The 26,329-nt window shown below is 38.4% G+C and overlaps 5 protein-coding genes, 1 long non-coding RNA gene and 1 other non-coding gene across 9 annotated transcripts; 5 read left to right on the top strand and 2 right to left on the bottom strand.

Annotated features, from left to right (window-relative positions):
- Positions 1-258: 258 nt before the first annotated feature.
- On the top strand, positions 259-3,374 carry LOC149035055 (uncharacterized). 2 transcript variants are annotated; one of them, XR_016182488.1, is made up of 6 exons: positions 259-559; positions 841-978; positions 1,321-1,445; positions 1,576-1,978; positions 2,752-2,905; positions 3,145-3,374. XR_016182488.1 is itself a non-coding variant. In XM_089192139.1 (5 exons), exons 2-5 carry the CDS (start codon positions 859-861, stop codon positions 2,806-2,808), a joined length of 705 nt encoding a protein of 234 aa, XP_089048265.1. In that variant the 5' UTR covers positions 259-559; positions 841-858; the 3' UTR covers positions 2,809-3,374. The 2 variants fall into 2 exon arrangements, 1 of the variants encoding a protein (XP_089048265.1); XM_089192139.1 differs by having other exon boundaries at positions 2,752-3,374.
- A 199-nt stretch (positions 3,375-3,573) lies between these two features.
- LOC149035052 (uncharacterized) lies at positions 3,574-17,325 on the bottom strand. The gene is made up of 4 exons (XR_016182490.1): positions 17,210-17,325; positions 15,532-15,661; positions 4,500-4,586; positions 3,574-4,331 (listed from the first exon to the last, which is right to left on the bottom strand). It is a non-coding gene; the product is annotated as an uncharacterized LOC149035052 (long non-coding RNA).
- Positions 6,206-6,511, top strand: LOC149035054 (uncharacterized). The gene has a single exon (XM_089192142.1). It carries the CDS (start codon positions 6,206-6,208, stop codon positions 6,509-6,511), a length of 306 nt encoding a protein of 101 aa, XP_089048268.1.
- On the top strand, positions 6,959-10,459 carry LOC149035053 (uncharacterized). Its single transcript, XM_089192134.1, has 2 exons — positions 6,959-9,311; positions 10,241-10,459. The coding sequence occupies exon 1, from the start codon at positions 7,462-7,464 to the stop codon at positions 8,269-8,271; it is 810 nt and encodes a 269-aa protein (XP_089048260.1). The 5' UTR covers positions 6,959-7,461; the 3' UTR covers positions 8,272-9,311; positions 10,241-10,459.
- Positions 12,232-18,399, top strand: LOC113682543 (zinc metalloproteinase nas-14). 2 transcript variants are annotated; one of them, XM_089192133.1, is made up of 8 exons: positions 12,232-12,559; positions 13,250-13,423; positions 13,591-13,708; positions 14,316-14,416; positions 14,863-14,946; positions 15,719-15,861; positions 16,628-16,721; positions 17,238-18,399. In XM_089192133.1, exons 1-8 carry the CDS (start codon positions 12,496-12,498, stop codon positions 17,339-17,341), a joined length of 882 nt encoding a protein of 293 aa, XP_089048259.1. In that variant the 5' UTR covers positions 12,232-12,495; the 3' UTR covers positions 17,342-18,399. The 2 variants fall into 2 exon arrangements, with proteins under 2 accessions (XP_089048259.1, XP_027055506.2); XM_027199705.2 differs by having other exon boundaries at positions 17,235-18,399.
- Positions 18,400-19,728: 1,329 nt separating this feature from the next.
- LOC113682552 (DNA damage-regulated autophagy modulator protein 1) lies at positions 19,729-24,137 on the top strand. Its single transcript, XM_027199717.2, has 2 exons — positions 19,729-20,307; positions 23,297-24,137. Exons 1-2 carry the CDS (start codon positions 19,924-19,926, stop codon positions 23,726-23,728), a joined length of 816 nt encoding a protein of 271 aa, XP_027055518.1. The 5' UTR covers positions 19,729-19,923; the 3' UTR covers positions 23,729-24,137.
- A 1,788-nt stretch (positions 24,138-25,925) lies between these two features.
- Positions 25,926-25,997, bottom strand: Trnae-uuc (transfer RNA glutamic acid (anticodon UUC)). Its single transcript has one exon. It is a non-coding gene; the product is annotated as a tRNA-Glu (tRNA).
- Between the last annotated feature and the right edge of the window lie 332 nt (positions 25,998-26,329).

The following is a 26,329-nucleotide window of genomic DNA, read 5'->3' as shown; positions in this document are numbered from 1 at the left end:
TCACATTAGCCTATTGCTTAGAAGCACCCCCTCCTCACCTCCACCACGGGACAAACGCATATATCCTGATATTTCATAAAATTATTTACAACATATCTTCACTGCATCATCAAAACAAATGTGCTCGCAAAATTTTTACGGAAATACCACACAGCATGCATAACAAAATTTTTTCAAAGACTTACTGTAACTCAAAGAAACTCCACACACTAATTTTAACTAATACGGGGCTCCACAAAAATACTGATTAACTTTCAAAATTCTCAGTCCGGGCCATATCCATTTCTGGATACTTGATGACGTCACCAATATGGATGTCGTAGTGGGACCTCGAGGAAACCCATTCATTACTTTAATTCGAGCCCTAGCGACTTTGTTTCCAAGGCATATCCCATGAAACCTTGCAAAAGTACAGAAGACAAGTAATCACACACAACAAGCATAGAATGGATGGCGGTCGCGTTGACAAGACAGAAAAATTCAGTTGAAAAGTCGGGTGGAGGTGCTTGTTGCGGAGGGCTCGATCAAGGAGTAACACCTCTTTAGTTGAGGTTTTCAGGTATGCAACATTTTTTTTGATTCCTAAAAAAAATCTTTTCAAAAACTAGAATAAATTTGCTTTCAATTTGTCAAAATTCCAATCGAGTGCACGAGGTTTTTGCTCGAGTGCACGGATGTTGAAAGTCTGTTAGTGTGCTAACTACCAGGCGGATTCCTTTGTTGAGATCCATCGGAGTATCGTGTAAACCATAAATTTTAACCATACTTTGTGGCCGGGCAATTTAAAGTAAAATGACAATTATTTATCGGACCTTTATAAGCCTACATTGTGAATTCCAGATCAGGCCAACGGCATGGATGAACACATTCAGTATCTGCCTTGAGGAGAAAAACAAGGAGTCAAAAGTGTGGCAGCATGGCACCATGACTGCATTGGATTGGCTGAGGATTTTCAGAAATCTTGGAAATCTTAGCAAGGTATAGTGTATGCAAACATTTGTTTGTTTCACTTTTTGGTGTATTTTGAAACAGGCACTAATGATATACATGTACTTAATTTATAGTTACTTCAACATTTAAAAGCTATTAAAGAAGGGCAAAAAATATCTTTGTAGTTCATTACCTTTTGTACATAACATTGTGAATCATTGCTAAGAGTTAGTAAAAGCATTTATCTCCAGGTTACTTGGTTTTCTTCTCTCCTAAAATCCTAAAAATTTTTAAACACAAATTTGGTCTGATTCAGAAGACCTGCTTGAAACTATCTGTGATTAGTTTGGATTCCTCTTTAAATACCTCATTTATTTTATTTATATTTAGGTGAGAAATTGGCTTTTCTCCCTGCTTGGATTGCATAATCCCAAGGATGAAGCATTGGACTCAAGAAGAAAGCATGATTTTGTAGATGAAGTGCTAGCATGGCGCATAAAGTTACGAAAAGAGAAGTAAATGACACAATACATTTTAGTATAAGCTATTCAGCTCCAGTATGTAATAGTAGTGGTGTAAATTAAAGAGCAATTCTCAATACAATAGTTGGTTCAATAAGTTTATTTCACTGCTTTTCCTTCAAAGGTATTTGCAAGGAGGGTTGTCAAATGTTGTAACATCCTTGGAAGGCCCTGAACTGGACAGTGATTTGAAAAATTATGAGGAAATTCTTAGAAGGAACAGAAGCAACTTGCTTCATACACACTTCATTGATGGCAAAAAAAGAGCAGATACCCAGTTGCAAGTGCTATATGTAACTACAGAAGACAGAGCTTTGGCAGAAGACATAAGGAATACATCCAAAGATGAAATCTTCAGGAGAGTAGCTGAAAAGCTTCTGCTGCTCACTGATGAGGAGACAAGGGAGCCTCTGTCAAGCAGATTTGGAGCTATCAAAGCACAGCCCAGCAAAGTTAAAAAGGAAACTCTTGTTTTGTTGTATAATGAGATTGTGGAAGAGCTACAGAACCAAGAGACACAGGAAGAGGTGTGTATCCTTGACACCATTGAGGAAGATAGAGAAGCTGATTGCAGCACGAACTGATTTATTTCTATGTCAGTTAATGTTAGTTGACATTTACGTGTAGGTCTGGTACAATTTCATATTTATTTTATTGTACCCCATGAAAACCCTGGGTAAGATTGTTTGTAAGGTGAATTTCAATGCCCAAGCTCTGCCACTGATTTTACAGTGGTAAGTCAACAGTGCACTGATTTGAATAATAAGGATTTGGTAAGATTGTTCCTTTTCACATAACTGTAGGTGACTCAAAATCTAACTGGCTAGGTAATGTAGCAGTTTTCAGTTTTTGACAGAGTTAAATTAGAAACTCTGCGAGCTGGCAATTTCAGGAAACCCAGTATTTGTGAGAGTATGAGACACGAGAAAACATTTTAAGGGTTGGTTTCATGTAGAAAAGGAGAAAACAAAGAACAAAATTTTACTTGTGCTTTTCTTGTGCTACCATCTATATGCATATAATGTACAAACAGTACATGGCTGTATTTCATGCAAATAGGTTTAAATATACATCCTGTAAGAGGTGTAATTTTTAATGTCAAGAATTAAGGAAAGCATAAAAAAATACTTAGTAGGCTCAGATGTAAATAATAATTATATTAAATGTAAATCGTGTACAAAAGACATTTCATGTGCTCAGTATTATTTTCAATATTTTGCGGTGTGGTATTTATAATATAATATAATAATTCTGACCTAATTAAATTGATTGATTTTATTGACTTGATTATTAAAAACAGGAACCTTTCCAGAAGTCCAGATTTTCAGCAAATCGCAGAGGAAGAAATACACCTTAGAAGATGTCAAAGGGCAGCAGATCGGCAGGATTCAGCACTTCCTAAACGTACAGCTGCATGGTTTGCTCCGATGTGGCAAAATAACCAGGATTGAAGGGTAAGTTACTGTTTTCTTGCCTTACTGTTACTTTTTTGTAAAGGCTTGATGGACTGAAATTGATACATGTCTATTTAAAAAATCGGAGAGAAGCAAGATAGTGTCTTTCCTCGATCTATACTGGAGACAAATGAAATTGTCCCGATTCCGCGATCTCACACCTTTCTCGTCCCTATTGTTATCAGTGCGCGTTATTTGGTTCAGCCTTATTAATTTGGTTTTCTTGTAACCCAAAATAGGGAAATCAACGGAGAACCGACGATAACATCGAGGCCAAGCTCTACCCAGAAGTTCTCCAGATACAAACAGGCTGGCGGAGGAGCTTTTATTCCCGCGACGCTCTTGGTGGAAGGACCACAGCGTTACAAAGAATTTGTGCTGGAAAGAATCCGCTGTACTCTACCAGAATGCGAGAATGTCCAAGACATGCATGTTGAATGTTTGAAATAAATGAATATGTTTAATGTTATCTTACGTCCAGTCTTTATTAGCGAATTTTGTTTCGGCTTACTACCGCATTACAACATGGCCGCCACAAAAAAAAATAATCACCTTCTTCTCGTTTCCAGTACCTCTCGGCCAAATTTGCTTTGTTTTGGTTTTGATCTCACCCAATCACAAAGCTCGAAACCGATATCCAGAAATGGATATGGCCCGGACTGTTCTACCACCATGATACAGTTAATATTTGTAACACATTTCGTGCAATGTTGTTTTCCATTTCATCTTCAATGTTCTAATTACCTCATTTGAATCCCTAAATGTCATTTTTATCGACAAAAGTCTTCACCACAATATCTACACACCAAACCCATACTTTTATATACCAAATTCTGATATTCATACACCATTTTGAGGTCAAATGGTAGCAAATACTTTCTGACCATTCGCGTGAATCCCAAGATTTGAAAATAGTTTTCTGAATGAAATCGTTCCTTAAATTTACAATCATTAGAGACATTACAGTTTAAACTCAGACGAACTCCGAATATTGCAATTCTAGTTATCTGATTGGTTTAGTTGACTCCGGTTATCAGCTCACATTCCGAGTCACCGCATATGGAAATGTATTATGCCAACTGTTACGGAACTAAGAAAAGCTTCAAATATTCAAACATTCAGGATGAAATTTAATACAACAACTATTCCATTCACACTTGTTGGATAAGAGACTGGTTATAGCCCACTCGGTTATTTACTACGTCAATTCCAACGCACGCTCACGGAACAATTGTTAACTATCAAAATGATATTAATCCATAATTTTCATACAAAATCCTCGATTCATTTGTCATCATCTTTCCCCATAACTCGAGTGATAATTCAGTATGATCGGTCATTTATAAATGAAATGACTAACCGTCCAAGTCAAAATCATCTGCTCTCTCTCTCTCTCTGCCGTTTACTGTCCTCTTCATTTAGCCACCTATACCAAATACAATCACAAAGCTAGTGAATCACTCAAGCCTTCATTGGTCAAAATCATCCGCTCTCTCATTTCTTGTCATTTATTGTCATCTTCTCCTAGCCACCTACTCCAAATATAATCACAAATCTATTGAATCACTCAAGTCCACATTGGAGACACAGATACCTTCAGACTGATGCTGTCTAGTGACTGCAGTCTAATTTAATAGCAGAGTGGATTCTCACATCTCAACTTTGGGCAACCTTGAAAAACCTGAAGAGAAAAGCGAAACACAAGCAGTTTGAACTCTGAAACTAGCATAGAGGGACTAGCTCTGGCTATCAGAAAACCACTTCACGTTAGAGTCTTTAAAGAGAGGCAAAAACGACTCCAGGGCGAAGGAAATAGCTAACAGCTCCCCTCAGGCGGAACTTTTACCACAATCATCTACATCCCATAACTTGTAACATACCTGTTCATTGTTGACATCTAAGTGGGCACCACACCCTGTGGCGCTAACATCGGAATAAACTACGTAATTAAATGTTTTAGACGGACAATACGATAACTAAAGAATAAAAAGCTATGAAGGTATAAGAAAAAAGCATACCGGTGGATAATTCATAGTTATTGAATGGAATGATATTTATATTGCATGCACATTACCAATATATTTTTTTTTCCAGAGGGCACGGTAACGAATCCTGCCATCTGATTGGTTCTTTACCCGGTCAGTATTTTCCTATCTCTGCCCACAGGCAACGGTAACGCTTTCGTGAGTCGCCGAGTACATCCCTTCATTCGTTGCTATTTTTCATAAATATATCTCGTTTTACCGGCTGGGCAGTATTTTTAAGCAAAGAAGTCGGTCACTACCTCAAGCCGATAAATAACTTATGAATACTCTCTTTTCTCTCTCTCAAGTCACTTTGGTCGACTGTAAAATTTTCGTTTCAGTATGACATTTTCGTATAAGCAATAATGTCATTACGTCGGTTGACAGGCGGCCTAAAAAACGTCTGCAATAAATTTATATCGTGCACAAAAAGTACCTAGAGAGTTAAAACATAAGATATTTGGCTACAGTTGAACTAATCGATGGAACTTTCATTCTTTTAATATCTGGATTTTCTCAAACAATTTTGTTCGTAGTGAAAAGGCGAGTGAAGTTTTAATTTCAGTTCTGCAACAAATATACGCTATCGGTGAGTCTTTTCAAGTCCGTTCAATTTGGACATTTGTATCGTAAATTGCACAACAGAAACTTAAGGAATTAAATGAGAAAAGGCCACATGAAATCCCCTTGTGTCTCGTTGAAGTATATCATCCGAATTTAGTTTTTGCGAAGGAAAGACCAGATTTTCACGCGCCATTGCAGCAAACAAACGAGCAAACTCTCACAACTTTAAAACAAAAAATTTGAATTCACTTACCATTACTTTCCTCGCCGATTACTTAATGAACAAAGGCAAATCTTCGTACATAAATTTATCGTCGATGAGAGTGAATAATACTTCCGTAAGATCATTGACTGTTTTTGAAGAAAACATTGTGGTGATAGTCCTTGCCAAAGTAGTTTTGTTGTTTTCTAAAAATCTACATGCGCTTTTTTCTTTTCCTACGCGCTCTCTAATTGACAGGTGTCAGATTGTGACAGATAATGTAATTTGTGATAATCGGTATTGACATAAATTAATATTTTGCCGACACGGAACAGAGAACTGGGTGCAAGCGTAGTACGCGAAGGCTCATGGGTAGTATGTTTGTAAGAAGAGATCGTTGAGAAACTTGTGGCATTCTACGGACAGCCTTGCCACTAGCACTTTCCCATAAGGTTTATTTCTTGTCTTCATCACTTTTCCTTGCCTAGTTATGGACGAAGCAGGCGTCTGATGTCAGAGATTAAAAGGTTGAAACGCGATTCCGTTCCTCACTTCAACAAAAAGAGCAACGAGGAGCAGTACAAAGCTAACAAAGCTATTAAAGATGCTGTTGAAGACGCCCAGATTGCCCTCGAAAGGAACGACGTCGAGAAGATCAAACAAGCCTTGGATAAAGGTATGGAGCTGCTTCAAGAGCGTCAAAAATTAATTTTACTGGCTGATAAATCACAGTACGGGTGGAAGACGGTCCTCGAATACAAGCACCATGATCTCGCAGACGACGAAGAAGATGAGAAAAAGACATACAGGGTCTAATCCAGAGCAGCTAGGTCCACGAAGCGTTTCACATCTCGCTCGACCCGGCAATGAAGTAATGTTACATCGACTTCAACAACTCCGCAGTTTTCCGCCTCACAGCTACCCAATTTGTTTTCGCGTGTAAACCCGCAGCTTTCGTCCCAGAGATCGTCTTCTGGTTTGTGCTTTGCTTGTGGCAAACCCGGGCATTGGAGGGTTTTCTGCCCTAATTTGCGGTTTGATGTTCCTTCTAATACCGGTCAGAATCCCAAATGACTCACTTCGGACGTCGATTTGGAACAAGGCCTTGTTCATGAGGATAGCGATGAATTAATTTTTCTTCGTGTCAATGGAAATTCTTTCGAGGTTAAATCCGGCGATGATTACTCGTCTGTTAAAGGACGGCTACGTGGAGTCCTCGCATTCTGGAACGACATTCACGCCCCTCAATTTATCCTGAATGTTATTAATTATGGCTATAATTTACCGCTTCTCCAAATTCCTCCGCCCTTCACAGCTAAAATAACAGTTCGGCTTTGGAGCAGGCACCTTTTGTCGAAAGTGCCATTAACGATCTCTTTATCAACGGTTGCGTCACTGAAGTGTTTGAAGCTCCTGTTATCATCAATCCTTTGTCCGTATCTGTTCAAAAATCAGGCGAAAAGCGTCTATTTTTAGACCTTCGCCACGTTAATCAGTTCCTTTACAAATGCCGATTCAGGTGTGAGGATTTGTCTATTGAAACCAAATGCGTTTGGGAGCCCACTCAGGTTATTACTTGGCTCGGAGCCGTTCTCAATACTTCCACTTCTGAAATTTCTGCCACTGCTAAGCGAATTACCAGTTTACAAGAAGATTTAGCGACTCTTTTGGCCATTCCCTCGTCTTGTCATCCAGTTCGGAAGCTTGCCTCTGTTTGCGGAAAAATAATATCTCTTGGCCCCTGCGTTGGTAATGTCTCTAGGCTTATGTCTAGAAATTTGTTCGCAGTCATCAATACCGCGCAAACCTGGAACTCTTACGTTCGTCTTTCGTCTGAAGCTCTGGCTGAGCTGGTTTTCTGGAAGTCTAATGCGGCAAGTCTTAACGGCATAGCTATTTGGCCTGTCAGGCACAAGCCTTCGAAGATCGTCTATTCCGATGCTTCTGGCTCAGCTTGCGGCAGTTTCATCGAGTTCGAGGGGAAGATGTTCCATCAAAACTGGGCAGATTTTGAGAAAGCTCAAAGTTCTACATTCAGAGAGTTGTTAGCCGTGTCTCTATCGGTGAAAGCCTTCGTGGAGTCATTGAGAGCCCAAACAGTCACGTGGTTTACGGATAATCAGAACGTTATCCGGATCGTTAATTCAGGGTCTAAGACTTCAGCATTACAAGAGCTTGCAATGGATATCCATCGTAGTTGTTTGCTTAGTGCTATTAACATCGATATGCAATGCAGCCCAAGAGACCTTAATAGTGCGGCGGACGATATCAGCAATTTCATTGATTATGACGACTACACGATAAACGATACGGTCTTCAGTGTTCTTGACGACTTATGGGGTCCACATACCTGCGATAGGTTCGCTTGTTCCTACAATGCCAAAGTCCAATGCTTTAATTCAAGGTTTTACCAGCCTGGTTCGAGTGGCGTTAATGCGTTTTCTCAGGATTGGTCTCATCATAATAACTGGCTGTGTCCCCCTGTGTATTTAACGTGTAAAGTTATTAAGCATATGGAGCTGTGCTGTGCTCAAGGAACTCTGATCGTTCCCCTTTGGAAGTCAGCCCACTTCTAGCCCATCCTGTGTTCGGATGGTTTCCATTGGAGTACATTTATCCATGACTGGGTTATCCTGCCTAACTCTCCTAAGTTGTTCATTAGAGGAAAAGCTAAGAACTCTATTTTTGGTAGCAAGCCATTGGCTTTCGTTTCGTTAGCTCTACGTCTTGTCTTTAGCATCATTCCCTGTTTAGATTCCGAGTTATCTCGTAAAAGTTTTCTAGTTCCTTGTGCTTGATTCCATTCGGGCTAGAGTTCGCTGCTGTCTCCACTATGTACCGATAAAGCGTATTATATTTGCGCGAAGTACTTATTATTTGTTGATAATCATTTTGTAAGTTAAACGTGTTAGGCCTTAGAGAGGCATCCAGGAGAGGCCCTAGAGGGGCGATTTGTCATTTGTATTTTCATTTTGTACCCTAGAGGGGTATTTTCTGTTGGCATTGTGCATACGCCCTAGAGGGGTACGTCCACTAGAATAGCATGGTTTTTTCTCTTGTATCGTTTTACGCAGAAGTGTATTGCCTGATCGGCAAAGTGGTCTTCCTGAGTGATGACAGTGAGTTGAATGTAATTCAGCATTGTGTGCATTGCTGCCTGTCTCATTGATTTTTGTCCCTTTTTTCTTTTTTTTTTTATCCTTAGATATCTTCACTTCCGTTTTCTGGTCTTCAGAGGCCCAAAATTCCCCGAGAGTGGATCAGCTAATGGAGAATCTCAAATCTACCGTGCTTGCTTCCAGAGCATCTGGGACATTCGCAAATTACTTGAGGGCGTTTAACAAGTAGAGACCCTTTGCTAGTGATGTCTTGGGTACCTCGGAGTTTCCAGTCAGTCCAATCGATTGTGCCCTCTACTTGCAACACCTCCTCGGGTCGTCCAAGTCCGTCGCTTCCATCAACTGCGCCTTTTACGCGTTCAAGTGGGTACATCTTCTTGCAGGCGTCGACTCCAACATTACACCCTACTGTTATTGCCGTAAAGGAAGGAGCTGTTCGCCTTGCCAGTCAGCCAATAGTCAATAGAAAGGAGCCCCTGGACGCCCACCACCTCAAGGTCCTTGCTGCAGAGACTAATCTAGAAGACCTTTTACAATTACCAAATTTAGTTATGTTCATTCTCGCATTTTCCGGTTTTCTTAGAAGTTCCGAGTTATGCGTTATGCGTAGCAGAGATGTTCAGTTTAACGAGGGTTACATTACAATCAGCATAGAGAAAAGCAAGACGGACCAACTGAGGGAGCAAGTCGGTCGTTATTGCTGAGTCCTCATCTATCACGTGTCCCTGTTCTTTACTTAAGCTGTATATGCATAAGGCCCAGATTCCTGAAAATTCAGACGAGTATCCTTTTAGGGCCATTTCAGCTTCAGGCAATCACAAGCGCCTTATCTCTGTAATCAAGCCGATTTGTTATTCTACCTATAGGCAGTCCTTTTAAGAAGTCTTTCGCGAATATTGTACCATATATCTCTAAGTATAGCACTCATTCAGCTAGGTCAGGTGGAGCTACTTTAGCTGCCAGCTCTGGCATTTCGGAGAGGAATCTTCAGCGCCATGGTCGCTGGGCCTCAGTCACAGCAAAGAACATTTATGTTAAGGATTCTCTTTCCAGTAGGCTAGAAGTTTCCAAGGCTCTGTTTCTCTGAGCTCAAGCCCTACCTTTAGCTCTCTATCTTGGGCCTGGCTGACCAACGCGCCCATGCCTCAACCTTTGAGTGTGTTCGGTTGTGTAGTGAAGGCAAAATATGTAATTTGTGATAATCGGTATTGACATAAATTAATATTTTGCCGACACGGAACAGAGAACTGGGTGCGAGCGTAGTACGCGAAGGCTCATGGGTAGTATGTTTGTAAGAAGAGATCGTTGAGAAACTTGTGGCATTCTACGGTCAGCCTTGCCACTAGCACTTTCCCATAAGGTTTTTTTTTTATTGTGTAATTAGCCTGATATGATTTGTTTTCTTCATTCTCTTCATTGTTTATAGATCCACCTTAAAACCCCAAAGGTGGCGCCACTGCAGTTGGTCGGGGGTACACGGTCCCTATTTTCCTAACAAGAGGTTTTTGGGGTTTACGTGTCCGGCTTTGGCGCATGTAGGACGTTACTTGATGTATCTCTTATCCACTTTGTTGTAAATTCATTGTCACAATTAAAATCTATCTTGGGCCTGGCTGACCAACGCGCCCATGCCTCAACCTTTGAGTGTGTTCGGTTGTGTAGTGAAGGCAAAATCTTGTTTAATAACGTTTCAAAGTTTGTTTGGAAGTCTTTTAATTAAATCACTTTTATCTTTACGCAAATGAAAATGTCCTTTTTAATTTGCGTCACCTCTATTTTAACTACCATTTAAACTACCATTTACTTGCTCAAAAACTGTTCAGTTTATGGAAGATCTTGCCATATTTACAGCCCTAAATCATTCGGGTTCTTTCGGAATGAATTTCGTCAAGTTTTAAAAGGATAAATATGTTATTTACTGGCTAAGGGTCGATCCGTATGATGAAAAACTGTGACCTCATTTTCAAGACCTCGGTCACAGTTTTTCACCATACGGACCTCCCTGCCGGCAAATAACATATATATATTTAACCATGGTGTGATGATTCTTCTTCTTTGTAGTCGTCATTTTTGCTCAATTAAATTAAAAAGAATTAAAAGTTAAAAAAAACTGATGCACTGATTAATTATCTGGATCGAGACTGACCCTAAGATGCTTATAAAGAATTCCATGCGTAAAAGTAGTGTCATTTAAAAGGACAAACCCGGTCAGAACTCAACTCCAAAACAAAACGCATTAAGCCGCCTATGTGAAGATGTATTTTTGATAAAACTAAACGCATCATATCATTTTTGAACGAAAGAGACTATAGAGATATTGGAATTATATTTCTGCTTTCAGTGCATTACCATCATAAAGGAGATTTCATACGATGGCGATAAGATCTGAGCTTGATATTAACTTCCGACAAAATCGTAAACTTTATACCGTCGAGAAAACGTGTGGTTTTGCTTTCATTACGTGGAAAATAAATGTTTGTGGTCAAGATTGAGCAGTTAAAATACAGGGTATTCCCAAAATAGCCACCCTTAATACATACGTAGAATATGTCACTTAGTTCCCAAATGTGTTCATCGGGTCGATTCTACCATAATGTACATACATAGTTCTGGTAAAACATTCAAAACCATTATCATAAAGGTAGTTATGTGGGTATTTTAATTTTGTCGTAGTACATTCTTAATATCATTTAGAACAAAACAAGGTAATTATTGTAGGTTTGTCGACTAAAGAATATTGAGTAGATTAGAAAACCAAAACCAAAACGATCGCATAAATTACATACTAGCAAAGAAAATAAATAACACTACAGGATCATAGTACAGTCTCTGCTTATAATTTTAAAAAATCTAAAAAATAAAGGGAGAAATGAACAATATAGTCAAAGTTTTCCATGATATAGTGTGCGAATTTTTATCACTTCTTTTCAACCAAAGGAAGACAAATTTAGGTAAAGACAGCGCTGCCTTAATCTTGGATGCCTTGTATGGCTATGTAAGGCATGGTTTCGACAAAGTAGTTTAATTTGGGTTATTTGAAGTGCGGCTAAAATGGAGTAAAGTGACGGAGATGACGTCGGTAAATTGCTGGTGTAGTTGGATTGATGCGAGTCGATCGGTCAGTGAAACTGAGTGGCGTGAAGATGATCGTTACTCCAAAGAACAGTTAATACAACGTCTTGAAATGACTCATATCTGTATATTTATCAAGACAGACGGACGGATCGCCATTGGTACAAATATAGTCGATTGATAATTGTGGAAACATTGCTGATATAGCCCTTCTAAAAGTAGTAACAACAAGAAGTGATATTTGACAAGGTCTTGCAATATTGCAACTCTTGAGGTGTTTTCCCAAAGATGGTGATATGATTTCCTTCTTACGTCACCGCGGAAGGAAGAGGCCCAACTTACACAAGGAAAAAAACCAATATGTTGCATGGTTTGGTGTATGATGCACACAGAAAATTTCCCTCAGTATATTGGAATAGAAACTAAGAGATAACCTTATTTCTACAAAAGTTAAGCTGCAATTTTAACAGACCAAATTCAGCAAATACATATTGGATCATCGAGCAATGAACTATAAGAGGCAGCTTTCCCACGTGGAGCATAAGCTTACTGCTTAAGTCTTCACTGGAAACGAAACTTAAGAGAACAAGAATTAAGAAAACAAGAACCATGAAGTGCTTGTGCTTCCTCCTGTTGATGACAACAGTCTTCGTTGCATCGGAAAATCCTGATGGTAAGGTTGTTCGATAATTCCTCGTAATAATGCCATAGAAGATCACAGTTGTCTAAGCTAACACTCGGAGTTTTGCGCTTTCTTCCCTTTTTGAACTTTCCATTTAGCATCTGTTGTTTTCTGATCAACGATTTTTCTAGCTAACACAGTTCTTTTTATGCAACTAAATTGGTACGCCGAAGGAAACTAATCGAAGGAAACTAATCGATTTGCAGCTTGATTATTTGGGCGCTTTGGGCGATAATCGCTAAGTGAGAGCACTTTCTAAGACTTCGATTGTCTTAGAAAAAAACAGAATCTTTGAAACTATTATGATTAAAAGTCTATCTAATTCTATTGGTGATAACCGTGATTTTCGCTTTGCTTCACACCAAATCGCTTTTATGCGATACATAGAAGTGTAGCTGTTATTTTATAAAACAGAACTTGCCACCCCTTTGTTTGCTATTAAAATGTAGGCCACCACGAAAAGGTTGGAAATATAGGCCTTCTGTTCCTGCGACTAGTTATTAGGATCAAGCCGAATGGAAGTTATTTGTTTTGCTGTTGTTGTTCTTTTTCTTAACAATTAATTAGTTAATTAGTTAACTAGTATAATGACACTTAATTTCTTCATTGCATGATTTATTTAGAAATTAAGTTCAGTATTAATTGATTGATTCATCGTCTGTGTTCAATTTTTTATCATAGAAAATTTGGATGGCGGCGAGAACGATTTATTCGAGGGGGATATGATACTTCCTGCGGATGTCCTCTATAGAGCCGAGCACGGAATGGATGTTGATAGCTCCCGCAAAAGAGGTTCGGTCAGAAGCAGACTATGGCCGTCAGGAGAAGTCCCATACGTAATCGATAATAGCCTTGGTAAGGGTGAATAAAATATGCTATCTTTAAAAATCTGCAAATAATCACAATTTTTTGCTCTCTAATGCACCAAAGATCTGGTCCACGATTTGCAAACAAGGGATAGTTAAGTGTGCTTGTTTCAAGAGATAGAAACTAACCTCCTAGTCTGTGATTTTTTTATACAGCTAGAGGGCAGGCCAGGGCTGCCATAAATGCAGGTATGAATGAATGGACAAAAAAGACATGCATTCGTTTTAAGAAGCGAACAAATGAAAGAGCTTACGTCAACTTTGCTAGCGGCAGGTAAGATACTATTAGCTTTTAAGCTAATTAATTAATTAAAATTTGTTCCAAAAAAACCTTAGTGATTCAAAGTTGAAAACAGTGTTTGGAAAAAATTGAAAAAATTGGATAACGAAATTTGAGGTTCGAGTTACCTTTCGAATGCTTTCATTTTACCTGGCGCTCAAAAAAGTATATATTCAACGGGAAGGACAGAAACAAAACAATGGTACTGATCGATGGAAAACACATAGTAATCAAGTTTTCTTGTCGTTATGGTCTACCTTAGTTATTATCCTGCTTATGGGGCTACGTTGCGCGCACTTCGCTACTAGGAAATCTTATGCAAACCATGACGGCGACTGCAACGAGCACGTCGAGAAACAAAAACTTTTATGAGACGGAAAATAGCTCTGTGCGTGCGTTTTAAAACCTAATACGTTTCTTGGTTGTTCTCCGCCAAACAGCAGCGTGAGAAACCCGACAACAAATTAGGTACATGTCATGATTGCGTATGGTCCCCCCTACAATGAAAGAGAGCGACATTCCGGTACTTTTTTCATAAAAAGTACATCATACTGTGTAAATTATTTAAAATGCCTCCTCGTAATGTTAATCTATTTTACAGCGCAGGGTGCTGGTCATATGTGGGTAGAACTGGAAACAGTCAAGTTATCAACCTTGGATCAGCCGGATGCTGGACTCAAGGAATTGTTGCCCATGAAATCGGTAAATTATTTGGTCTTGTGTCTGTTTATTCATTCTTTTATTATTATTATTATTATTATTATTATTATTATTATTATTTTCCTTGTGTTTTAAGTTTATCGTTTTGTCTGCTCGGGGTGTTTACTGGTTGCTTCTCGTGCTGTTTTTCTTATACATTTTTCCCTTTTTTTGTTAAGATCTGTTTTTATTTTTATTTGTATATATTTTAGAAATGTTATTTCATATAAGCGTTTAAGGACGTCGTCGACTGATATTTCTAAAGACTTGGCAAAATTCTAGAACAACTCTTTATATCCGAACTTGGGACCATTTCATAAAATCTGAATATTGAAAATTTTCAATATCTTGATTTAAGTTTGGAAGAAGTAGCATGGATCATAAGCTACCGACATGATATCATGTGTGTGAATGGCAAAAAAACCAAGCGTCTTATTGATTTTTCGCAGGCCATGCCATTGGATTCTTTCATGAACAGTCTCGTCCCGATAGAGACCAGTTTGTCATTGTTCAGCTGCAAAATGTAATACCAGGTGAGGCTTGGTGTGATTTTGTAGATCTAGTTCAGTCCTGATAGAATTACTCTTGTGTTTTCTTTCATCTCGCATTTTGTACTTTCAAAACTGTACTAAACAGAGTAAATGCGATGAGAGCAAATTTATATTCAATGTATTTTTAAAAAAAAACCTTTATGGGATAGCTCTTCATTCTTAAATTTCTCCTCTCAGTCTTGTTTTGAAAAAGTACAATCACTCAAAAGAACTCGCACGAGCTATCTATTTCCCGTAGATTTTCGTAAAACAGTTGTTGATAGCTACACTTCTTGCTTATTGGAAGCAATCTTCGTTTCCTCTAAGATAATTTTTTTAATATGTTACCCTTGACTAAGTGAATCCTATTATCAATACCGAGAAAGTTAAAACAAAAGTTAACTGTACTCTAATCCAAAATTCTAAATTTATTTTGAAGCATTTTTAAAGGTGTTATATGTTGTATAAACGCATTTTAGGAGCTTCGCCTTTGACATCTACAAGCTATCTACATGCTATTAAAATATTTTATTGGATAGCACATAGTGTGCAAAAAAAAGGAAAAAAAACGTTTATTCCAATATTTACCGTCATTTCGTTCTCCAACTCACGAAATCTCGAACCTTTTTCAAGTTCCCCTGAATAGAGTTCTTGTTATCAGTCCTATCAGGATTGATAGCAGTTTCTTCCTTGTGTCCAACCGTTATGTGATCAGCCACTGAAAATATTTCAATTAAAAAATATAACTGTAATATTTAATTTTAATTTATTGCAGGCAGAGAGAGTAATTTTAACAAGTACCCAAGGTCAAGGATTGATTCTCTCGGCACCCCCTACGATTATGAAAGCGTGATGCACTACAGTGGCACAGCGTTCAGTAGGAACGGACGTCGAACCATAGTAACCAAAGACAGTAGGGTGTGTTATTGTGGCAACCAAAATCATGTTCTTTATTCATTTTTTTTTGCTTTTAAGCTAAAAAATGGGGCAAATTTTTACGCAACTTTCCTCTCACTATACCTGGGGGAGACTCAGTCTGCGGTGTAATGAACCATTTTCAGTTCCCTATTGACAGAGGGCTCGTTTCCCGTCATGCTCTTTAGACTAAGATTTAGATCTAAATCTATGGAGTTTAAATAGACAGGGTCACACCTCATAAACCACTCCATTCTATTTCACTCCCCGATATTTCCATTGTTTCAATTCGAACCCGTTTTCATCTCGATCGTGAGTGAAAACATGGCAAACGATAAGCTCTTCGGGTCCGTAAGGTTATAGGGACCCTCGCCAGGAATGGCCCCAGGACACCTATTGCCTAAAGCAATCCTTTATGTTATCAACTTCCTCCAGTCTCACCGATATTTTCTGATTAGCCATTGTATTGGACCCGCATCTGTCGATGAGCAATTTGCGCAATTTGAGCAAAAAAAAATTGCAGTGGGAGAATATAATTTTGCAGTGCATATTTATAGACTTTAATAGCGTTCATATTTATTCGGTTTTTCGTATAGTTCGATTTCTTCTGTAACTCTAGAATTGTTTTGAAAGCAAGTTGTTGTTATCTTTGAATCTCATAGTACGTCTTCTTCGCAGCTCCATGGTCCTTAAGATATTTCACAACACTTAAACTTCCATCATTTGTAACTCGGTAATTATTGTGACGTTTGTGTATCATATTTTCCAGTTTAACAATGTCATTGGCCAGAGGAACGGTTTAAGTTCAATTGATGCTCGGCAAGCGAACCTTTTGTACCGAAGTGAATGTGCAAAGAGAGCGGGTAAGGAGAAATGGAGAATGTTTGTGACGCATCATAGTTACTAGTTTATTATTTCTCTAATTACCGGTCATCAATCTCGTTGTTTGTGACTAAATTTCAGTTTCTTTGGAGGATTTCGCCTTCTAGTTTTTGCCTGTTTTAAAATTCTATTCAAAACAGGTCTCTTTGACGGTTAAAAAACGCACGGATAATATTTTTCAAGTTGCTAAGGCCATCAGAAGACAAACAATCAAGTAGTCTTTGATTTCAGTTGATTAAAAGGAACGACAAGTGATAAGTGAATGGTATGCTGAAAACTACATTGACAACGTTTTGTTGTCCTGTCCGGCATCTGTTGCTCCGTTTCTGACAATTTCTGTCCCATTTACCAACACTAAGATGAACAACTTTTTTAGTGTATACCACACCGCAACCAAAAAATTACTTTACTTCTGTTGAAACAATGATTCATCAAAGTCGAATTTTAAACTCTTTTTTCGGCAACTAACCTCTTTGTCTTCATTTCCTGCATAGCGGTTTGTCAAGACAGATGGAGGTCTTGCCAGCGGTGGCCAGAACGCTTCTGCAGGTATAACGCGGTCAAGAGAAACTGCAGGAAACGATGTAACCAATGCAATTAGCCAAGAATGAGATTACCACTATGATGCAGCATTTAGTCTTTAACTAAAGAAAATTAGTAATGGTAGTGTCTCGCCTCAGCAATCATACAATTAAGAATCATTTCTACTAAGTTTCAGTATTGTTTTTCTCCCTCGTGGAAGTTACAATCCACACATCGCCACAAATTATTGAAAACGCACCTTAAATTTTACTTCGCGCTTTTTTAACTCAAAAGCAAGTTCAATTTCCTCTCCTCCTTTTGAAATTGTCATTTTCGAGTCGAATTCAGCATGCAAATTTATCTTTTCGTGAAAATTTTTACAGACCCTGTCGGGTAGATTAACTGTTCACACCACTGTTAGGAGGCGTAATTTTCTTAGCTTGCGTTTTGGGGGGGGGGGGGGATTATTGGCTTAAACTAAATAGCTATATTAACAAAACGTATTTTTTTGTTGCTGATAATACCAAATATCAGCAAATTAAAGGGGTGGTACGGCCATTGGTAGTTACCATAGCCGGAAAATTGTTGACCTCGTGCTATTACTACGAGAATTTCCTGCATACAACATTTTTCAGTATTTTCTGTCGTTAAAAGCTGATGGTTTTATGCTAACCATTCGAGTTAACCTACTTCACATTATAATTAACCTTTGAATCTAGTACCCTACCCAAATTCAAATCACTTGTACTATAAACCACCACAAAACACATTTTTTTGGATTTCACCTTACCATTATCTTACCTTATTACCATCAAATGTCACAAGGTTCAACATAAAATGTATCAAAAGCTACACCGCAAATACAAGTAAACCAAGAGAATATTAACTGTTATACTCTTGCAACTCGCAAATTATTCATAACTACCTAATGGCTACTATAGGCAAAAAAAGAATGAAACTGATATTTTGCTGTTTGCTCTTGTATCGTAATTATCATCGACTTTTACTAATCAGTTGTGTTACGATTTTGGCGGTGTACATGTTTCGGTATATCAAACCCCACATTTCCGTTTCGCGATGATCTTACCAGTGCGTTGTTTATGTTGTTCCTGAATAAATGGAATGGAGTTTCTTGCATGGTTGTGGTTTCTTGGTCATTGGACCCCTGCACAATTATCTTTGACCCATTTCGTACTTGACTGAACTAACCGTTAGTAGTTTCAGGTCTTTTCGTTGACTCGTTTGGACATGTTTTTGTATCTGTTCCCGTCATTTATTTTCGTTAGCTCTTAAGCATATTCACCAACTTTTTCCGAACGTGGCCTTTCCTTATCGTTTTGAATGGGGAACGCATCCAAATTTTTTGTAGGACGTTTGCCTCAGTGGCATTGCCCTGTGACCCAGTTTTTTTATGTGGTATTTCGGTGAATCAAATCCCCCATGTGATTTTGCGGTGATCTTAAGAATTCAATGTGTGTTTTTAAGGTTGTTTGAGCTCTAGTGTCAAAAGATATGTGGCTGGTTTAAAAAAAAGTTGAGTGTTTTCACGCGCGCTTTACCGTTATTACGTTACACCGCTGTTCCTTCCCGTGTAACAGCGGGCTCGCGTTAGGTGGCTAGAAAAATATGTGGCACTGAAAAAGACTTAAGCCGTAAAGATTCTTTGGAATCGCGGTTTTACTATGTTCTCATCGAGTAGTCATGTATTGACAAACAAGGTTTAAATTATCGAGGGCGAAATTACGGGAAATAAATAAAGCGAGTTAACGGGAATTTCGACCAATCGACGGTTGGGGGTTGCCGCGGGAAGTGGAGTTCTTGAGATTGGGCTGTAGTTGATAAAGCGAAGTGTTCATCTTCACGACACAATTATTCGAAGCTTGATGGGTCTTGATGCGTTGAAATTCTTTAAAACCTCAGTATGAGCGGGATCCAACTGAGCGACAAATTGATAACAGTTTTTAAAACATAATCTGCATAAGCTTAATTCAATTTAACAGCAGGCTTAAATTGGGAGTGAAATCTGTGCTGTTATTTGATTCAGTTGAAGGTTATCAGACGTTTAGGATATAGCAAAAATATGGGCATCTCACTAATGTTTTCGGTGCGTGTCGTTGAATTTTTAAATCTGATTCGTAAGTTATTCATCATTGATTTTCTGAGCTTTCTACGTTCAAAAATTACATTACAAAAAGAGTTACCATAACTGATGAGAGCGGGTGGAAAAAGTCTTTTTGATCGGACAAATAAAGCAGAAATTTTTGTCGCAGGGCAAGCAAAAATTAAAGCTAGAATACTTATCTAGAAACAACGCGCTTCTCTGCAACGGAAATTATACGCCAACGAACCGGTTGTAAATCCTTTGTTACCGCGGAAAAATATTGCGAAGTTTGTCAATTTATCGCCAAGAGAATTGAATTTGTTTGTTAAAAGGCTATTCAGCTTCATTTCCATTGATTTGTGTTGGACATGATTACTATTTGACATGTGGTGTACTTCTGTCACCTAATGCGTCTATTCAAGCTTCCTTTGATTGATTTCTCCTGAATTAGCATACCACCCCCGCTTCACTGAAGGAGTTTATTTGAGAGCACCGCACGAAAATCCTCAGTTGATCAACCATGGCTTGGCGGTGAACACGTAGGATATCCTTGGAACAAAATGAGCGATCCGAAAGAAAACGGGCAATGTTCAAAACCTGGCCTGGGCTGTTTCGTGATTGCGTGGATTTCCGTAGCCACGATCGCTCTGATTCTGTCGTATTTCATCGCACGCTCTAATGGAGACGTTTCGTTCATTGTTCCGTCGATAAGTGACACAACATACAAAGACCCCGAAGGAGCAATTTTCGCCGAGTTCTTCAATGCCACGGCAATTCTAACTCTGGTCATGATGGCTGTTCGATATTTCCAGGTCAAAATGATCAATAGAGAGATAGAAGGCAGCAAATCGTCTCCTCTATCACAACTCAACTTACTGAGTAACGTCTTCGGTCTCGGAAGTGCCTTGGGAGTGTCTGTTGTCGCAAATTTCAGATCTCGTGAGGTAATACTATCTTAATAAGATCCTTACTAAAATCAGCCATAACGCTGAAGACATATTTTTTTTTCGTTAAGCTTCCTTTAATATGATTTTCCACAGTTGTTGATTTGTGCCTGTTCGAGCGCGCTTAATGTAAATCAAAGTCACTTGGCCGCGTTCTAACACATTACCACTTTCAATTTACGAATTTTCCTTCAGAAAGCAATTTTTTCCCCTCTACCACGATTCTCTTTATGGCTTTGAGATAATTAAATCCCTTACTTCATTCTTATCAGTAAAATCTTTCTGCAACTTAAGTTACGCAACAAAGATTGGTGTAATTACGAAAACCAAAGCACCATCTGAAATCAGACATAATTATTCGTTTCGTCTCTTTGCGTTTGGCCGCGAATCGAGTCCAAAACGGCGAAGGCTAAGCATTTTCAGGGTCTACAATTATACTTTCGCCTCTTTAACATTGAACCTGCCTCGTAAGCGCGAACAATATGACAAAATGAAAAAATATTCAAGTTCTGTTTATGTTAACACTTGTTAATCACTTTTGCATGAATTAAATTTTCTATAGTGGTTTGTTTGGTAGTTCAGATCCTCTACATGCGTCACTCGCCACTCTACTAAGTATGAAAAAGTAAGGGTTTTTCTTCTAAGCTGTGGATTTTCTTCGCTATACTTTGTATATGTTCTATATGAGAAATTTAGACTGATTCTTTGAAGGACCAGACAAGAACAGGTTTCTGGTTTCTTTCTGACGTGTGCGTTTCAGCGCCAAATCGAGAAAGGGAAAATGCTTTCTAGCACTTTCATACTTTTTCAAGATTTTTTTTGTCTTCGCGCAGCCTAGAAACCGTACGTCGTTGCAAAGAATTTTTAGAGTACATAACTCAAAGAACAAATACATTGTAATTCCTTTATAATCGATTTAATGCCGAAAATGTTTCCTTCTCTCAGTGGATCGTATTCTAATAAGGTGGAATTCACACCTCAAACAGAGAAAAACAAAGAGCAAATTTGTCGTTGATTAGTGCTCAATTTTAATGGTTCGTTTTAAAGCTTTTCACCGATCGAATCTCACTTTTTATTCATTTCACGTAGGTGCTAATGTATAAAATTTTAGGTTTTCCAAAGTTCATTATCTTTGAGACCGCTTCCAAGGTTTCTAATGGCTATAGTTGGTAAAATTTCCGCACAGCCCCATCCCACATTATGCATTCAGTTCTTGAACAGAGAAAACAATGACAAAAATAATACATTTCCATTGGGAAAACAGATTTGATTTACAATAGTATGGGGCTATGCGGAAACTTTACCTATCGTTCTCCTCAAAACATTAGTTTCTGGTTTCTTTACACAATTGGTTCTAAAAATTGTAGAAATTTCATCTTGGCTGAATGAAAAGCTTTCCTTTAACAATGTTTTTAATTTTTAGAATTTTTCAGCTATGTTCCTTCAAGTACGAAAAGCAATTAAAAGCGTGCCTTTCGTAGATTAACCCAACAAAGTTTAATCTTTTCCCACAACCCGAACCTTTTGGAAATTCTCACCACTCAATGGGAGAGATCTTGACTAAATTTCTCCCCTGTGACCTTTATAGTTGCAGTGCTTTAATTTCTTGAAGGCATTTTAATTGACGCATTAACAGTATCCTTCCGTCATTTAAAAAGCCCTCCAGTGAATATCCGGTTCTCACCAACAAACAGGAAAGAATAAAACTCAACGAATCGCTGACCCGTGTTTACAAAATACCGCTCGGGATGCGGCAAAACAAGGCATAGCAGAATATATCTAACAATTAGATACTGTGAGCGAATAATTATATCACGCAGAGGAATCGAGAACGAGTAATTGAATTGTTTTCGTGTACATCTCCTAGTCCTCCTAATCTTTACTTTGAGACAAGCTCAACCTAAGAAGAGGTTTACGAGTACCGAAGCCAAGCAGATCGCGGCATGTGTATAGAACACTAGAAGTTTCCTATTAAACCGAAACAGAGTGACCTCAAAGCAAAGAATATTAATTATTTTCGATTCTTTGTCTTTAGCATCTGTAGGGAAGCTTTCTATCAGAACGAAAATACCAGAAATCAGCGTGAATATCTCTGATATAGACAATATACAATATCGACGGTCTAGTAGACGTCGTAAACAGAAATTGAACGAACCTCAACCGGCTGAATTAATGAGTGGGGGAGGGGAGGGGAGGGAGCTAGCATGAAATATTTGAGATTCAAAATGCACAAAATTATTTCCTCCAATAGATGACGCATATAATATGGCTTTCCATGGTTAAAACGCCTATCACATTAAATTGACCAAATTGGCACTAATTGGGAGATATGAGAGAGGATAATGACTGTAAATATTTGAAAATATGTATGTGCCCTGCGGTGAAGAAACGAATATAAACGATCCTCGCAGCTATGAACACTACTGAACTAGTAGTTGAAATAAGACCTGAAAAAATTTCAGACCCGTACCTGAATTTTTTTCAGGTCTTATTTCAACTACTAGTTCAGTAGTGTTCATAGCTGCGAGGATCACTTATATTCGTTATAGTAGACGAATTTGGATACTGATATAACTTGTATTGCAGTCCTTTGCATAATCATTAGCATACTATTTCAACATCAATATTTGGCAATTGGTTTGTATTTTCAAGTTTTTTTTTCAGGGAAGGGGCGTTATATGCGCTGCAATACTCGCGTTTCTCCATCCCCCGGAAGATTGGAGACGAGTCGGGGAGACGTTTGCCGCGGGTCTGGCACCCATGAGGAGGTAATAGGACCTCGTGTCGTCCAATTCTGTCTGTAATCATACTCATGATTGACAAATCGGACTCCCGCTTCGCAGTCATCCGATTTTGTTGATCACTCCTATGAGTAAAGACCGAATTAGACTCCACTCGGTCCTATTACCATTATTAACTGAAATTTAGTTTTTTATTAATTTTCGTAGGGCTTCTCATGATTTTAGCGGGAAATGTTTCTATCTTCCAGGTTGATAATCCCTTGTCGGCTGTGCATATAATTGGTGCTGTGCTCCTTTTTGTCAGCGGTGCTGCCTACTGTTGGACCCAGACCTTTATCACCTATCAGCTTACCAAGTTTAATGTGAACACTAAAACTATGTTTTTGGTACGCCTAGTCATTTCAAGTCTTCTTTCATTGAATGTGTTAATATTCTTGGTTTGCGGTGGATTTGACAGCCGTACTTCAATGATTAAACCTATCGAGATCGCTGGGAATGTAGCCGAATGGGTCGCTGCCTGGTGTTTTGGTGCGTTTGGAATTTCGTTCTGTAAAGAATTCCAAAAACTTTCCCTAAATATTCAATGTATTCCTAAGTGTAGCGGTAAGAATAGCGATGCACTTAAGTATTCTACCATTCCTGTCACTGGAGCAGATGAAAACACCACGGACAGTGAATGACGTCACGTGAGTTACGTGGTCTCGCCATCGGCGAGTCTCACTAGTGGGAAGTTAACAATTTCCAATGACATTTAGTCCTTAAAGACAGTTTAAATTTTCATAAAAGAATTCAACTTAATTTCCTAGGATTAGCGTCATAGTATGTTTCAGGGGAAAATATTGCTATTTGCTTGTACAGTTCGACAGAAGAATAAGATGACAAAATTGGTCTAGAATTCAAAATCTAAGGAATCAGTAGGTAACCTGCTGGTTATAAATCCTTAAGTTATTTTATTATGTCGTCTTGAGAGTAGTTAATAAATTACATTATGTTCATTCACGGGAACAGCTTCGCAAGCGAGAAAGAACTGGAAGGATCTTTCATGATGATTGGTTACCGGAGAAAAATAAAGTTTGTTTTGAAATAACATTTTCTGAATCACCATAACATTTATACAAGATTTAACATTTCATTGCTGTTGCAGGGAACAAAACCCCAAGGGTTCCTTGGACAATTACTTTCATTGTAACGACAGAATTCTTTGCTCTTCCAGATCTCAATCCAAAGTTAGATTTGCTGGAGTTGTCTAAATTTGGATAGTAGCTTTTATTGTCAGCGAAGAAATATTTAATCATATTTTTGTTTTCATTTGGATCATATAAATGGAAGAGTTGAATTTTACTTTGCAAAATGCGTATTTTCTTTAATAATGGGAATTTTAATCGATCAGCAAACATAATTTCCCGAAGAAAACATGAGAAATGATTCTTTTATTTAATCGATTCAGATGCTTCGTATTTAGACTCCCGACAGAGATCTGCCAATCGATAGCTCAGCATACACTCTTGTCATCTCCTACTGCAAAATTTTTTGGGGGGGATATGATAAAGACTGTTTGATAGGAACAGATGTCTCTTTCAGTTGTTGTATCAGAAGAAGAGGGCCGTTTTTAAGAGCATAAGGATTACGTTGTAACGAGGTCACTCGTTCTAACTAATCATCTTCCCTTGTTCAGCCAACCCTGGATTAATGGGAGGGGCGAGATAAAAAAGAAATCGTAGAACATTGGCTTCTTACCAACACCGGCTACTTGACAAGACCATCGCATCTGTTTTCTTCTTAAAGAAGAGACAAGAATATTTTACCTTCGGCTCTCAGTGAACTCGGAAATTTGTGTTCTATGAAAGCCGCTTGTAAGATTAGTGTATTAACCATTTGCAGTCGATTAAGAGACAGCCTCTCCAACCTAACGAGCACGATGTGAGCGCGCCCGCAGTACCATAGGCAGCGTTATTGCGCGAGGAAGATCGCTAAGTCCTGTTTGTTTCCAGAGTCGATTTCTCTCGAATGTAAATTTGTTCCCTTGTGATAGTACTTATCAGGATTATAGATATTTCGGTTGATGTTTCAAGAGACTTCAAATGTCCCAATGGGCTCTTTTGTCGGCTGTTTTACGTAACCGAATGTTTCCAAAGGACCATGCAGTAAAACAGTCGATGGCCACATATTCGAAAGTGTTCCAGCAAGTGCTCATGTCGCTGATGCAGAGTCACTTTGAATAAACCTCATAGCCACAAAAGGAGAGGATTTCAACTTGTAAGGTGATTTTTATTTTCTGAATTTCTGTGTTTTTCAGGAATCAGGGAAATAGATAATGATAATATGATAGTATTGACTTCAAAGTCTGCAAATCGACGGCAGTCTGTTAGTTCAGAATTAGTTTTACGCACTACAATGTACTCGGAAGACTGGGATCACATTCGGTTTAATTTTTGTTAAGAAATATTGACCTTAATATGACAGGGAGCATTTGGTTAGATTTTGGTAAATTGTGAGGCAACGAGTTCAACGAAATAACCTCTTTTTAATTCAAATCTGACACTACATGTAAAGTTCGCCTTATTACGTCGAACAGTCAACCACACGTCACACCAAAAGCTTACCTGCCTAAACTTGACTTCTCAGCAGCATTTCACCCACTAAAAGTAATTACTAAAGGTATTTTGAAGGTGTTCATAATTTTTTCTCTCAGTGATTTGATTTTTCTTCTTTCTTCTTTTGCGTAATAGTGGATATTTCAAACAAATACGAAGAGTTGGAAAGAGCCGTGGCATTTTGACCCTAAAATTTTGCTTTTCGTTTTGCATTCGATCCAAAACTAATGAAAAAAAAAAAATAAGGGGAATGGATGACGAAGAACGAAAAAGTTTTCAGTTCTTCCCATACCGGGAGTCGAACCCGGGCCGCCTGGGTGAAAGCCAGGAATCCTAACCGCTAGACCATATGGGAATTACATACCACGTGGGATGAAAAGTATTATAATTATACTTTTTGTCACGGTCATTTTGATAGTATTGTTACTTGAAACGAGATTCCGCTGGGTTACGATTTTCTCTGAAGAACAATTTTACCTAAATCATAAGTTTTCGCAAATTTATTGAAACTGCAACGAGGCCTAGATGTATTGTGCAATTATGTTATATTCAGTGATTGAAATGATATAAAAAATTGGGCGAGATTTAGAAGGTCACAGCCAGAATAATTTGATGTTATTTACGAATCTTTTCAAGTTCTTGTGGATTTCACCTAAGTTGAAAAGTTGAACACGAAAGGTAGGCTGG

The sequence above is a fragment of the Pocillopora damicornis genome, chromosome 13, assembly GCF_964200805.1.
Source record: "Pocillopora damicornis chromosome 13, jaPocDami1.2, whole genome shotgun sequence".
Classification (NCBI taxonomy): domain Eukaryota; kingdom Metazoa; phylum Cnidaria; class Anthozoa; order Scleractinia; family Pocilloporidae; genus Pocillopora; species Pocillopora damicornis.
This window is presented reverse-complemented; position numbering and strand designations above follow the sequence as displayed.

Excerpts from the sequence above, each read along its gene's own strand:
- LOC149035055 (XM_089192139.1), top strand. The coding sequence starts at position 859 with ATGAACACATTCAGTATCTGCCTTGAGGAGAAAAACAAGGAGTCAAAA. Across the intron at positions 979-1,320 it reads ATCTTGGAAATCTTAGCAAG|GTGAGAAATTGGCTTTTCTC; the intron begins GTATAGTGTATG and ends ATTTATATTTAG. Across the intron at positions 1,979-2,751 it reads ACCAAGAGACACAGGAAGAG|GAACCTTTCCAGAAGTCCAG; the intron begins GTGTGTATCCTT and ends TATTAAAAACAG.
- LOC149035054 (XM_089192142.1), top strand. The coding sequence starts at position 6,206 with ATGTCAGAGATTAAAAGGTTGAAACGCGATTCCGTTCCTCACTTCAAC.
- LOC149035053 (XM_089192134.1), top strand. The coding sequence starts at position 7,462 with ATGTCTAGAAATTTGTTCGCAGTCATCAATACCGCGCAAACCTGGAAC.
- LOC113682543 (XM_027199705.2), top strand. The coding sequence starts at position 12,496 with ATGAAGTGCTTGTGCTTCCTCCTGTTGATGACAACAGTCTTCGTTGCA. Across the intron at positions 13,424-13,590 it reads CGTAATCGATAATAGCCTTG|CTAGAGGGCAGGCCAGGGCT; the intron begins GTAAGGGTGAAT and ends TTTTTTATACAG. Across the intron at positions 14,417-14,862 it reads AATTGTTGCCCATGAAATCG|GCCATGCCATTGGATTCTTT; the intron begins GTAAATTATTTG and ends GATTTTTCGCAG.
- LOC113682552 (XM_027199717.2), top strand. The coding sequence starts at position 19,924 with ATGAGCGATCCGAAAGAAAACGGGCAATGTTCAAAACCTGGCCTGGGC. Across the intron at positions 20,308-23,296 it reads CAAATTTCAGATCTCGTGAG|GTTGATAATCCCTTGTCGGC; the intron begins GTAATACTATCT and ends TCTATCTTCCAG.